Source organism: Lepisosteus platostomus, chromosome 1 (genome assembly GCF_059453375.1).
Source record: "Lepisosteus platostomus isolate fLepPlt1 chromosome 1, fLepPlt1.hap1, whole genome shotgun sequence".
Classification (NCBI taxonomy): domain Eukaryota; kingdom Metazoa; phylum Chordata; class Actinopteri; order Semionotiformes; family Lepisosteidae; genus Lepisosteus; species Lepisosteus platostomus.
The window spans coordinates 76,552,110-76,566,581 of record NC_142611.1 but is presented as its reverse complement, the minus strand read 5'-3'; the positions used below and the strand labels follow the sequence as shown (position 1 = coordinate 76,566,581).

The window sequence follows — 14,472 nt, the reverse complement described above, 5'->3', positions numbered from 1 at the left end:
GTGTTCGTCTCTTTGTACTTTCGTTTGTTTGTGTTATTCTTTATTTAGCCATTGCCTTGTCCAAACGTATTGTATCAACTCTGTGTTCTTTTGTACCCTGTTACTTGTCAGGGTACAAACTTGGGTACATTCCACACATGTAGTTGATTTTTTGTATTAGTACACTAGTTTAGTATGGGTGAGTGCCGTTTGTCTTGTATGGTTTTGGGTAGTCAGTGAAGGTTAGCTAAGGCGTTTGAAGACGCAGAAGAGCGTGTGTTTCAGGTTTTCTTTTGGAGTCAGGTTAGCTTTCCCTCACTTTCCTAGCCAGCTCCATTTTGTTTGTTAATTTCTTTTCTTTGGCACCACTCTAGTTCCTTACCCCTGAGTGTTATTGTGTCTTATTTCATACCAGTCACTTATTCACCTTAAAATAATCACTTTTACACCAACCCTTGTTGTCACGCTTCCTAAGTCCCTCACCAGAGCCCACCTGCATCCAAAAATCATTCTTAATGTTACATCCCTTTACCCCTAGACACCTGGGTGTCACGCCCTCTGCAGCCAGAGGGCGCTCCTTCTCTGTCCTGTCCCTAGTTTCCGGTCTGCTGTCCTTCCTGTCCCTCTCTTTCCCTTGGGCTATATATTTCCGGGTCTTGCACTCTGTCCTCGCTCAGCATTGACGTTCGGATGTCCTGAGACCCGCCTAGCACCAGGGCGCCCCACGTCCGCTCCCTGAGGGCATAGGTTTCTATACGGCATTCCTGAACTCTTTACACTAATGAGCCCGGGCCTTTTCCCGTCTCGCCGCTACGCATATGGGTCTTTTTCTGCTCTCTTGCTCCCCACGGTTAGTCCCTTTGGACGTCCGTGACACTGGGGTCGTAACAATGAAGTTTAATAATAATAATAATAATAATTGCTTACACTTATATAGCGCTTTTCTGGACACTCCACTCAAAGCGCTTTACATGTAATGGGGACTCTCCTCCACCACCACCAATGTGTAGCATCCACCTGGATGATGCGACGGCAGCCATAGTGCGCCAGAACGCTCACCACACATCAGCTATCAGTGGGGAGGAGAGCAGAGTAATGTAGCCAATTTATAGAGGGGGAGTATTAGGAGGCCATGATTGGTAAGGGCCAATTGGAAATTTGGCCAGGACAACGGGGTTACACCCCTACTCTTTTCGAAAAGCGCCCTGGGATTTTTAATGACCACAGAGAGTCAGGACCTCGTTTGAAAACGTTTTGGATGTTTGAAACGATTGGATGCCAGAAAAAAACATGTCTTTTTTTGGGTTCTGGATCGAAGTTGTTTTGGCAGTATAGAAACGTCTAATGTTTTATTGAAAAGCTACAGGTCATCTCTTCCTTTAGGATGTGGACAAGAAGAAAATTCTGTTTATTTTTATCTATGTCTTTATCAGATGAAAAGCACATATATTCATGGTCTAACACAAGCACTCATGTCACCAGGTCCAATATTTCACATGCTGACAATGGCCAAAGTACGGCTTCTACTTCTATGTAGAACAATTGTACCATGAATGCAGAGTTATCATCTGTGTTCTTGTACTGTATATAACATTACTGATACACCTGCATTTCTCTGGTTATTTGTGATACAAAATATTTAGCAACTTCTACCTTGGTTTCATGCAGTTGTGGTCTAGTCTAGAGTCTTTTAAAGTCATTTTCAGAAATAACTTTCACTTATGCTTCAGTATCAACCTTGAAAGGTACCCGTGATGTTATTCATCTGCAAAAGGAGTAGCCATTCGTTCTCATCGGGCTTGCTGAGAATATTGACACAAAGCGGTTCAGTGCTCTCTTCATTAACGCAGTGTACTTGAGTTGACTTACTGCTATTTATCTAAAAAAATAAATAGGTTAAGGACTTCTGTAAGCCTTTTAAGATGAACACTTACTGTTTCATTCCGGCTTTCACAATCATGCAGTTCAAAGCTTGTTTTAGTTATGTGGCCAGTTATAAAAATTGCTGTTGTAAGATTGTGCTATTTTCCATGTCTGAGAACTCCTCCACCTTTCCTTCATTGGAGTCACCTTTTAATTTGTTCAAATTGTTTTATAATCTTATCCAAGGAAGAACAGGTGCATTAAACCAATTGCATACAGAAATGATCATTCATAATCATCAACATTTGGTTATAAAATTGAAAAGTAGTCATAAAGGTTTCCCGATTAAATACAGAGAACAAAAAATCACAAACGACATTAATCCAAACGACATTATCCGGTAAGAATGATGAAAGTCTGATCCACTGGCTTCTTCTCCTTGCACTCATTTTCTTATATTCAGTCAAGGAAAGTATAGCAGCACACCCTCACATTCAATGACAGAACCTTTATACTGCAGCTGCTTGAAATGTATTAGTTGAGGGTCCTGATGATGGCTCCTGCTCTTGAAACAGAGGCAAAATACTGAGAGACCATTCAGTGCAATGCAAAATCAGATTGCTTACTTCAGGCAACAGTTTAATTTCACAACTGGCCCGAAGGAAGTGTTATAAATTCCATCTGAAGGAACATTAACAGGGATAACATTTACTTTTCCAGATATTTTTTTTTGTTGAGCATAAGGAGAGTCTGCAGCATCTTACTGAGCGCCTAGGACATACAGACATACTCCTAAATTATGTTGGAGGCATCCCAAAACTGATAGTGCTTAAGCAAAGGTTGCCAGAACCATAAAGCTTGGATTTCAATTCCTAAATTGCCTTTAACTGCTGTTATATTGCAGGGTGATTTGTACTACTCTGTACCATAAATCTACTGCATACATATCATGCAGTAGAGCAGTCAATTTGGGCAGTATTAAATTAGGGCCATCTGAGTGGATGGCTTTTGATCTAAATCTGTAATTTAAAACCTTTTCAAACTCCTTGAGGTGAATGAAAATATTCTCAAGAACATCTGGCTTCCCCACGACCCAGTGTTATATAAAGTAGTTAGAAAGTGGATGAATATACTGTGAAAGAACTGAATATTCCTCACTCACAATTTAATCAGCAAATGTAAGCAGGATCACTCTTCATGTTTTGTTACTGAGATAGAATGTAGAAATAAACAGTTTGTTCATTTCATAAGGAGACCAGCAAAAATGCCACAGACCATAATTTAATGAAATACTCAATTTCCCCGGTATTGTACCTCACATTTATAATAACGTATTCAGCCTGCTGGTGGCAGGAGAACCAATTTAGATCTTTAACAGTGAAGTGAGCTTTAAAAAATTCACTTGCTACTCGTCTATTGAGGGAAGTGTGCTTTGAAAAGCCACTTTTAAAGGTGATATATAAAATAAAGTTTATTATTATTATATAATATTATATAACTGCTTAGTCCAACAGATGGAGGATTGGGGATTGAGGTCTTGAACCTAACCTGGGTGCAATGATACTGTACATACATGGATAAAGATTGATTTAAAATCTGCATGTAGATCTTTTGACGTAAAAAGGAAGAAAAAATGATTGAGTTCGTCAATATGTGTTATGCTTTCTGTATAGAAATTGTTATTTGAGGAAAGACATTTTTTTCTTTTGAAAGAAGGCAAAACATAACACCTTTAACGGCCTTTTCCAGCCTTTCAGGTCTCTTCCTCTCAAGTCATCTATGACAAATCCTTTTCGTCGTTCACGAGCCCGCCTTCATTGTCTTGCATATAAACTTTATTTCATCTATCCGTATCTGTCATGGCTAATTACACCATAAATCATAAATGCTGAAAAGAAATATTCAGATTATTTTCCAGTGATTCTTATGGGTTCATCATTCAATGAGTGGGAAAAGGTACCTGTCTGAAGGATTGGTCATTGTCAGAATTGCCTGAAAAGGATCTCATTTTGTCTTCCTTTTTCTGTTTCAGGGAATAGTGAAGGAAGTCCAGTGATCAGCAGCCATTAACAAAACCTGGCACATGTGAAATTAATGTATTAATTTCAGAATCCCCACTTTGTTTTTTTGTTCTCCTCGCTGGCAATGCTGGTTCAGCATGAGGGCACCAGCCTCAGTTTCCCCTCCCCCAGTGCCGAGCTGCAGGGCGTCAAGATGAGAGGAGCTCTGTTCCCTTTGGAAAGCGCGCAGACGTGCCGGCGCCGCGGATGGTCGTGAGCGAGGAATGGCCTCTCTGGACCTGCCTTACCGCTGTCCGCGTTGCGGGGAACACAAACGTTTCCGGAGCCTGTCGTCCCTGAGGGCCCACCTGGAGTACAACCACACCTACGAGACCCTGTACGTCCTCTCCAAATCCAACAGCGTTTGCGACGCCACCCTCGTGCCCTTGGTGACGGACGGTCCCCTGTTGAGCCCGGTGGGGGGCCGTAAAGACGTGTTCGAGAGCACCTCCTTCAGTGCCAAGGAGCACCGGTACCAATACGACTTGCCATGTCCTGAGGACTTGGGCCTGACCCCCGCTGCCGCCCGTTACATCCCCAATGTAGAGATCCCCCTGAGCGAGATATTCATCAAGAAAGGCATGACCTCCACCGCCCCCACCACCCCCACGTCCTCCGCGGTCGCCGCCGCGGCCACAGCGGCCGCCAGCGCGGTGGAAGCGGCCTACGAAGAGGGGCTGGCCCGGCTGAAGGTGCGGGCCTTCGAGAAGCTGGAGCTGGACGAGCGGCTGGAGAAGCTCTCCGAGGAGGTGGAGCAGAAGATAGCCGCCCGCGTGGGGCGGCTGCAGGTGGAGCTGGAGAAGAAGAGCTCGGAGCTGGAGAAGGCCAAGCAGGAGAGCGTGCGGCTCAGCCAGGAGAAGCAGGACCTGGAGGACAAGGCCTCGGAGCTGTCCCGCCAGGTGGACGTCTCGGTGGAGATGCTCGCCACCCTGAAGCAGGACCTGGTCAACAAGGAGCAGGAGCTCAGCCGCAAGCAGCAGTGAGTCAAACCGCCTTGGCAATCCAGCCTCGTGGCACTGGGTTTGGGAAAGGTCGTTCAGAACTGGACGGGTTCTGTCTTTCCAGTGCTGCTAGTGCTTCATTAGGCTGATGTTTTTTATTCCTTTATTTTGCAAGTTAGTTAGTTTTCCATTACGTTCCCACTTAGAATAATGGCTTTTTTTACTGTTACATTAGGATATTTACTTGCTCAAGAGTGAACTGCATCTTCTCACTTGGCAATCCAGAATCCATGCTAACTGCATGGCATGGGTGGATTATTGAAGGTACAGTACTTGGCAGTTGACGTACTGTAGGAATGGTTTTCAGCAGAAAGACAACCTAGTTCTCTAAGCACTTCAGTGTATCAATGTATCAGTTTTTCATTGTCTGAGTCTCTGTCATGGTCTAACACAAACACTCTTGTCACCAGGTCCAATATTTCACATGCTGACAATGGCCAAAGTATGGCTTGTACTTCTATGGGTACTACAGTACCATGAATGCCAATTTACAATCTTTGTTCTTGTCCATAACATTACTGACACACCTGTCTTTCGCTGGTGTGTGTGATACAAAGTAACTTTTAACTTGACTTCATGCAGTTGTGGTCTAGTCTAGAGTCTTTTAAAGTCATTTTCAGAAATAACTCTCAATTATGCATCAGTATCTACCTTGGAAGTTACTGAGCTGCAAAAGGAGTAGCCATTCATTCTCATTGGCCTTGACCACACTGAGAAGATTTGACACAAAACTGTTCAATGCCCTCTTCATTAATGGCATGTATTCGAGTTTACTTACTGCAAAATGATTATTTTTATCACAGTATTTTCTATATCTTGCTCTATGGTGGGCAGAGTCTAGGACTATTGTGTCCCACGCCATCCGTAAGGTTGCTATTTAAATGAAATCGTTTTGGGTTTATTTTTAACTGCACACTGTACTGTTGTCACAATTGACTCCATCTTTACTTTGTGTGTTTCCTGTATGAAGAACGCTTGACCTGCAATTTAATTGTTTCTGCTGCACTTTGTATTGCTTTTTCAAAAGGTCTTGCTATCAGCGAATTATCTTGGATCCAACAAATTATACGGCTTCTAAATATCGATTTTGTTAGGCCTCAAAATGCCCTTGTTTTGTTTTGGGTTCTCATATTCTATGATGTATTGATCGATAATTTAACATTTTCTGTGTAATTATCAGTAATGTATGTCTCTCATAAGTCAGATTTCCTTAAGATACACAGTAGTTTTCAAACATTTCTCTTATTACATCTGATTTTAAATTTCCTCATTTTTCGAGCACAAAGTTGTTCAAAAACATTCAGTGTCTCTTGGATGGATGTTTTGTCTCTTTGAAGGCAATATTGCCAGCCATATGCTGACTTGAAAGTGGCTGTTTTTTCTCCATTTTCCTTGTGTCCTTTTACATTCAGTATGTTTTTTTCACTTTGCTCACTGTGATTCCTAGTTCTGTTCTTCTTTTACATTTCCCTGTTTCTGACGCCATGTTGTGTTTTTAAATTCTTATTACTGTATGTACTGTTTAGCAACTGGTTCCCACGCAAGAACACACATTTGTTTTTCGCTCTTCTTTAGAAACGTGTTAACTTGCCAACCAGGAACACAAACTTAGTCTTACAAAATCCAAGCCTTTTATCGTAACATTCAAGTTTTCTCAACATTCCTAACAATCTAACAATTACCAGGTCATTGCACACCATAAACCATTGCACGATTTTGAAAACATTCATAGGCCTGATGTTCAGGAGTTGCTTTTTCTTTCTGGCCCATAAATAACCGTATTTCTATACTATGCAATTCGTAGAAGCATTTCCCCCAGACTTGGCCAACAAACATTGGTGTGACATGGTAAAACAGGGGTATTCTCAGATTCTTCCTGAAGTCCATTGAAATGCCTGTAATTAAAGCTACTTGCTTACATAAAATCTAAAAAGAACAAAACCACATTATCCAGCTTCAATGATTTACTTCACAGTGCTTTTTGGCATACGATGCCATGCAAATTGCACAGCTGATGGTTTGGATTGTCATTGAGCAATTTTTGCTTTAGCTGTGTGGCAGCTACAAACCATCTGTAGTTCTCCATCTGTAGCCAGACTCCCAGCTGGCGCCCAGTCTACACCTAATTTGTCCAGAGCTCCCAACAAACTATTGATGATATTGTCACTGGTCCTTGTGTCTTTTATTGCAACCACTTCTACAAACTCTTCTGTTGTGTGCATGTTTTTACCAATGTAGTGAATGAACACCGGGCTGTGTCAGAACAGTTCCCTCTCGACTTTCATTACTGGCAGCTGAAAGTACAACAGAGGTTTTGACTTTGTCCACCAGATGTCTGATAGATCGTGGAGTCCCTCAGCCACTGTTTCTAAGGAGGCTTTAAATTGTGGTTTATCCATAAGAAACATTCTTTTCATTTGGTCCCCTTCAAAAAAAGGGTTTTGATGACCATGCTAGTTTATGGGGGAGCACGAAGCTTGCCTTAACAGCAGCTTCACTTGCTTGATGGTTATTTGTAAAGAGAGGCTGCTGCTTTTTCAAGAACTTCCTAATGGACTGTAATTATCCGATTTGTCTGTCTCGTTCATTGTAATATTTGGCAGCAGCCACCAGTTCTTTTTTTTCTTTTCTTTGATAATGTAATTACCAAGCCATTACTACCGTGTTCAAGAATATCCATGACAGACTGTAAAATAACACAAGGTGCAGTTTCAGTGAGAATGATGAAGGTCCAATTATTTGAAATAGCTCCAAGATTTGGAGGAGGGCTTTAATGTTTTCCCTCCCTTTTTTTGTGCAAAGACATTCCCTTATCAGTCCAGTTTTATGACCATCGACTAAGCAATTGGACAGCAGTTGAAAGCCATAGGTAGCTCTTTGAACGATGTAAGAGTGTGTCTAATGTTAGTACAGCCAAGGGTGCCTGCTTTGTGTGTGACAAAGCAGACCAGCCCCATAAGACAAACGAATGAACTTTGTGAAACTGCCCTATTTGAAATGGATCCCAATTATAAAAAAAAATAACTCATTCACTAATATAGTTTGCCATTTTCTTTGCTGACTAATTTTAGACCTGATTAGACTAATTTTAGATCTAAGGTCATACTTGTTTCTCTTGGTTGCTATTTGAATATTATGTGTCAGGGGTGTGCTATTTATACCAATATAGGTTACGCACTGCTGCTGAGCATTCTGTTCACTACTCAGTTCAGTTAATGTTTAGTTTCTTGGAGCCTTGGAAAAGTAAACTGATACTGAAATTCAAAATTGATCCAGTTTATAGTCCACATACTGTATAGTGAGGAATTTAACTGGATGGCACAATTAGGCCGTTACAATTTGTGTAAACAGTACCCACACATACTGTAGTAATGATAAGACCATCTCTGTGTATCAGCGGTTTGATTATTGTATTTCTTTCTCTGCGTATGAGTTTGTTATTCTTAATGTTATTGGTGGTTTGATACAAGCAGCATTTTCCGTGAGTTCCAATAAGGACGGATTCATGAGCATTCACCCATCCATCTTCTAACCTCTTCATCTAATTCGGGGTCGCGGGGAGGTCGGAGCCTATCCTGGCAAGCATTGATTGCAAGGCTGGAAGGAACCCTGGACAAGACGCCAGTCCATCGCATGGCACACACAGACACACTCACAACAGGGTCAAGTGTACACACAGTTCACCTACCAACATGTCTTTGGACTGTCTGAAGAAACGAGAGCACCCAACGGAAACTCACATGAGCGTGTGGAGAACAAACCAACTCCACTCAGGAATTGAACCCGGAGCCGCAGGCCTGCGATGCAGCAATGTTGACGGCTGTGCCACTGTGCCGCTTCCTGTAAACATCCACGTGACAGCAAAAAAACAAAAATAACAAGCAGTTGTTAAGACAGATGCACAGACGTCACCTGCAGGTCCCCAGACCCTCTTAAGGATGAGAAGCACGGTCGTATTTATTTAATTCCAGGGGTGGTGACTCCAGGGGATGGAGGAGAAACTCTGTTTGCCCTCTAGGCAGGGGTTCCTCTACTTCCATTCTCTCTCTTAGCCCCGTGTTTGTTGTATGACCGACCCAGAGCCCTGTTTTCAGAACAGACATGTTCAGCAGCCATGTGCACACAGTCACAGGCACTACACACAAGCAGACAGCGCAGGAATGCAGGGACTGTGTACATTAATAATAATAATAATAATAATAATAATAATAATAATAATAATAATAATAATTGCTTACACTTAAAGTATATAGCACTTTTCGGGACACTCCACTCAAAGCACTCCACTCCACTCAAAGCGCTTTACAGGTAATGGGGTCTCCCCTCCACCACCACCCATGTGCAGCATCCACCTGGATGATGCGACGGCAGCCACAGTGTGCCAGAACGCTCACCACACATCAGCTATCAGTGGGGAGGAGTCTTCAAGGCTCCATACTTGCTGCAGTATTATTTACTTCTCTTGTCTGTAAAGGTCTGAAGGCTACTAGGACAGGAAACTGGAAATTGTTCAGCGATCACATACTGTAGGGGACAGGCGTCTGTGTGTGAACTTTCTCCTGCTGTCTAACTCGTGTGCCTTAGCTTTGCAACAGAGGGTCAATTACAGTCACAAATTTAGATGAATAAAAGTGTTTAAAAATGTCTTATTCCCATTTTGGTACTCTTGACTAGTATGTTCCAACAGCATGTCTGTCATTTTTACACCACAGATAGCATCACAAAACTTGGTGTGTCTTTGCCTCGTCGAATATCTAAACTTGGCAGTTTTGACACTATGGCAGATTTTGTGCTGACCCTCCCCCAGATGAAAATGGGGAAAAAATAGACTCTGATGCACTTTTATTGATGGTTCTCAATTTTAATGAATCATGTCAGCAGAAATTGTGCTAACTGCCTGTGAATGCTAGACTTAGTAACGAGACAAGGAATGTGTTTTGAAGGAGTGAGAGCACAAATTTAGCTGCGACTAAAGCTAAATGAAATCCAAATGCTGGAGCAGTTACCCAAAGCAAATACAGTAAGCAAGGGCTGGATTTTCTTTGTTGTTAGGCTAAAGGATGCATTTTCCCAATATTTCTTAAGATTCAATTTGGTAGTTTAAAAATCCAAACTGCCTTTGTATCTTACAAGGCTCTTCTTGGTCATTTGAAGAAGTTTTTTTTTTCAGAGTGCAGTTTGTTAGTCCTCTGGCACTGCAAAGGAAAAACAAGGTCATGGATGGAAAAGCTACCTTTTAAATGACAAATATTATTTGACAGCAGCTTTCCTCTTAAGCAGATTTGTCCTTTGCTTTGACTTCTTAGAGATTTGCAGATAGATGTGTCCTTAGTTTCACAATTTCATTGCTTTCTGTTTTCAGAAAACCACAGCTAATGAAACTATTCTGGTCTAATGATAATTTTCCACCTTGAAATCTTAGTTTTGCTATAATTTTATTTTGTTTCATAAGGTATTTTCATCTGAGTGTCATTTTTAAAGGGCCCTGCTATGAACATACTGTATGTGGTGGTGATATGTGCTTTGTGATGCAGTATAATTATCCTCCATAAGGAAAGTGGAGGTTAGTAATAAGAATCCTCATCAGATTAAACTGTCCACATTTTAAAATGTGTTTCACGAGTCATGCTCTGTTAGACCAGTCAGGAGCAATTCCTGTCCTATAGAAATTCACCTCACAAGTTAATCAACATTTGACATTTGAAGACTTTTGTAGTAATTTGCTCTGATGTTACAGAAAGGTACTTCACTGCCAAAGTCATTCACATTTTATGTGGTTTGGAAAAAAAATGCTCATGTCATTAAAACAGATTACTGTTCTAGCAAAATTTAAATTTTAGAGACTAAAGTACAGAATTCAAGTACTCTACCACAAATCAGCTCATCTGCTTTTTTACAGCTGTAATTTACAGATTCTGAATGACAGAGAACTGTACACCAATTAACCCTTATCCAAATTTCATCTGAAGCAAAGAACTGGCAGCTATGAGATTATAATTAGAATGTCTATAAACAAATAACTGTGCAAAACACAAGTGTGCAATCATTTAGGTTTTAGCTTGTCAAAATTTTAGAAAACCTAACCCTTTGCTTTGAATACAGTATGTGAGTTGAAATAAAAGAAAGGATTTTACTTGGCCTCACAAACCAACTAAAAAGACCTTAAGACTGAATGCTTTCATTATTTTTTCTATTATTTTTTAGTTATTGAAAGCAAATAACTGACAGATGAGGATGACTGATAGGATGAAAAACTGCAATAATTACTAACTTTGCTTTATTGGTCCAGATGGAAATTTGTTTTGCAGGTATGTAGAAGACACAACACAATACACAATACAGTACATTTAACACAACATGAAGCCATTAATAAATAAAAGACATATATGTACAGTATGTTGACAAAGAAAATATATATATAAAGTAAAATATACAGTACAGTCAGTTGTCTGAACTGAGCAGGTACTGTACATAGCTCTGGGAATGAAAGATGACTTAGTTCTATTGCTCTAGAGTCTAGGCGGTTTAATCAACACCCAGATGGAAGGGGGTCAGATGCAATGTGCAAGAGGTGGTCCTGTCAGTCATTGATTATATTGGCCTTCTGCACTATTTGTCTGATGTACTGTAGATGTCCAAAAGCTGTAGCTGTTGGGCACCAATAATATTGCTGGCTACCTTCCCAAGTCTGCTCAGTATGTTTTTACAGCAATAGTTGTGTTAAAGAGGAGAAAAAGAGAATAAGAGTGTAAAAGTACTGTATTACACTAGTTAAGTTTGATCGAATTCAAGAATTAAGACAGAGAAGGCAGTACAAGGCGGTTGTTTTGTCCTTGCTTTTTAGGATTTTCTGAGTAAGACCTTTTTTATTTAAAAGCCCAGTTCTGGATACATCCAGTTCAGAGTGAATTATAGCCAGTTTTACCTTTTACAAGTACATCAGATGCACAATTTTAAAGCTATGGAGACTTTTTGTTGCTGTTTTATGTGGAAGCAGAGGTAGACTATTTTTTACTCTCCCCCAGGGCTTTTTCCTCTGATGCAAAGGATTTTATTTTAGACCAGTTCGCAAATTGTCGTCTGCATATTCTTATATCCATTCTCACTTAATGTTTCACCAGCGACATTACTGTATTATTTTACGAAGAAGAATAGTATTAACGCTTGATACTTTCCGTCAGCATCCTCATTTGTAAAGATGTAATCTAGTGATCGTGCTTGTTTGTGGCTCTTTAGGGAAATGCATTGTGAATAAATGGGCAATATGTAGAAAACTGCTGAATTAATGCGGCTAACCTTAATGCCAGAAATCCTCATATCACATTAACTCACTGACCAGAAATTGTAAGGGTCAGGAATCTTCCATTAGTCTTTATTATATTCTTTTGCAAAACATCTGACTTTTAATTAAAAAACACAATCTTGTGATTTTGTATTGTATAATGTTATCACTCAAAACCATATCCTTTTCTAAAAATAAGGACTCACGGACAGCAAGGATGGAAAAGGGATTCATATACCTTCTACCCATATTTGCCTTTGGTTTTTAATTTTTCAGTCTCTCATAATATAATAGAATCGCATATAACATGAGATAATGTCAGTTTCTTGACCGTGATTTGTTTTCACAGTCAAACCTAACAAAGCAGACAAGCTCTGGTAGAGCGGTGTCTGGGACCTTCACAAATTAACTTTGTAATATACTGATGCAAATTAAATAAACTAAAAAATACATATTAGAAGGAAGACAGTATCATATCTGGTCTACCAAGCTTGCTTCCAATACCTAGTTACACAGTCTACCAACGCTGGTCTATTGACCTCTGAGACAGGCCGGACTGCACAAAACAGACAACACACATGAAAATCCTGCATTCCTGACAATCCACAATTATCCCATTACATCATAATACAATCCATGTAGCACTTGGCTGTGCCTAGTGGTGGCTGCATTGTTTCTGCTCCCCTTCAATATTGTGGTAATCTGCCATAATCTGAATCACAGATGAAGAGCACCTTAACACAAGCACACATACAGTATGTATCAAAGCAACTGAAGTGCCCATATATGAATTATTATAGCAATGCATGTGCATGAATAAGCATGCAATGGTTTTAATGTTTCGGTTGAGGTTATAACTTCATGATAGCCCATAAATAACAAATTGAAAGCAGGCTTTTTATTGTGGTTGCCTTTCTGGGATTGGTTCCTCACCACAAGTAATTTCTGGCTATAGAATATTGCTGACAGAGAAATAGACTTACCATTAAATCCCACTATGAGTCATTGTATAATATGTTATGAACTTCATTACATACAGTATGGCTGAGAAACACAAATAAGTGTTATCACTGAGTCTCAAGTGTTTTCTTTTTAAAAAGTCCTCTAAAATGAATTAGCTAAACTGTGGCAGAAATGTTTCTTTTATCTGAGAAGGGGCTGTGATGCATTGACTTTGCAATGGTTTCACAGTCTGTATGTGTAACACTTTTGGATCCTGAAGTGAATGATGGGAGTTGGTTTTGGTTTGGTGTTGTAAGTTGGTCGTGCTTCAAGCCTGCTTTTTTACTGCTCCTGAATTTTTCACTGGTTGCTCAGAGATGTTCAGCACAATGTTTCCGTCTTGCAGTTCAAACGCAATACGATACCATAAGATACTCATTGCAAAGCAGAGGCGTAAGTATCAAAAGAAAGACAAACCCAGAATGCGATTGCAAGTCCTTGTGTAAGTGAAGTCTGTCTTCATTAATAACATCTGTAAGAGTGTGAATTGCTTTGTCACGCCAGTATGAAAAAGATAAAGGAGAAGGAGTTGGTGAAAATTAGGAGAATGGGAGTCATTTCACTGAACATTAAGTGTAAATTAATTGTGCAATTGTGGACAATTAATGTCTACATCCTTAATTGAAAATTAATTGAGCTACCGCAGTATACTGTATCTTAAAGGCTACAGAGTGAAACCAGACGTTCACCAAGTGGACACCAAGATTCTTGACATCTGTCAGATCCAATCCTTTCCCTGCCTGATTTGCCTTATAAATTTCCCTACCAGCCAGGTTCCACAGATATGATACTTAAGTACTGACTCTGCCTGCATATTCTTTTTTAAAAGGTTTTAATTAACATTAATTAATTAACATATAATTAACTTTTTAATTAACATTAATAACCAGTTTTTCCTTTCTGTGTGCATCCACTTCTTTGAAAGTGCTATGTTTGGTGCAGTAATCGTGTATCCGTTAATCCCATTACTACGACAATCGTGTATGTATCTGGAGTGTCTTCAGCTGGTGCAGAAATGTCTTACTGCTTCACCCGATCCTCCGTGCCTGGAGTCTGTTGATATATAATAGGGGCCTGCAAAGTGGTGGATGAAATAATACTGTAGGTCCCCTCCTATAAAGCGCTTTTGTATCCTTTGGGATGGAAAAATGTATCAGACATGCAAGGGAAGTGTTATTATTGTTCTTAAGAAGAAGTCTGACAAATAAAGGTAATCCTGTGCTGTGGTGATGAATTTGCCCCGTGATGGACTTTCCTTCATACACCCCTGTGGAGTTGTTCCTTG

At 40.2% G+C, this 14,472-nt stretch overlaps 1 protein-coding gene across 2 annotated transcripts in view; it reads left to right on the top strand.

The window, feature by feature from the left end:
* Positions 1 to 14,472, top strand: part of fbxo41 (F-box protein 41) — a 95,543-nt gene that overhangs the window by 22,374 nt on the left and 58,697 nt on the right. For both annotated transcript variants that reach the window (XR_015939773.1, XM_088637763.1), the window contains exon 2: positions 3,875 to 4,881. Coding sequence is in view for 1 of the 2 variants with exons in the window: in XM_088637763.1 (XP_088493889.1) it covers positions 4,127 to 4,881 (755 nt within the window). In the remaining variant the exon portion in view is untranslated. The remainder of the gene's footprint in view (positions 1 to 3,874; positions 4,882 to 14,472) is intronic.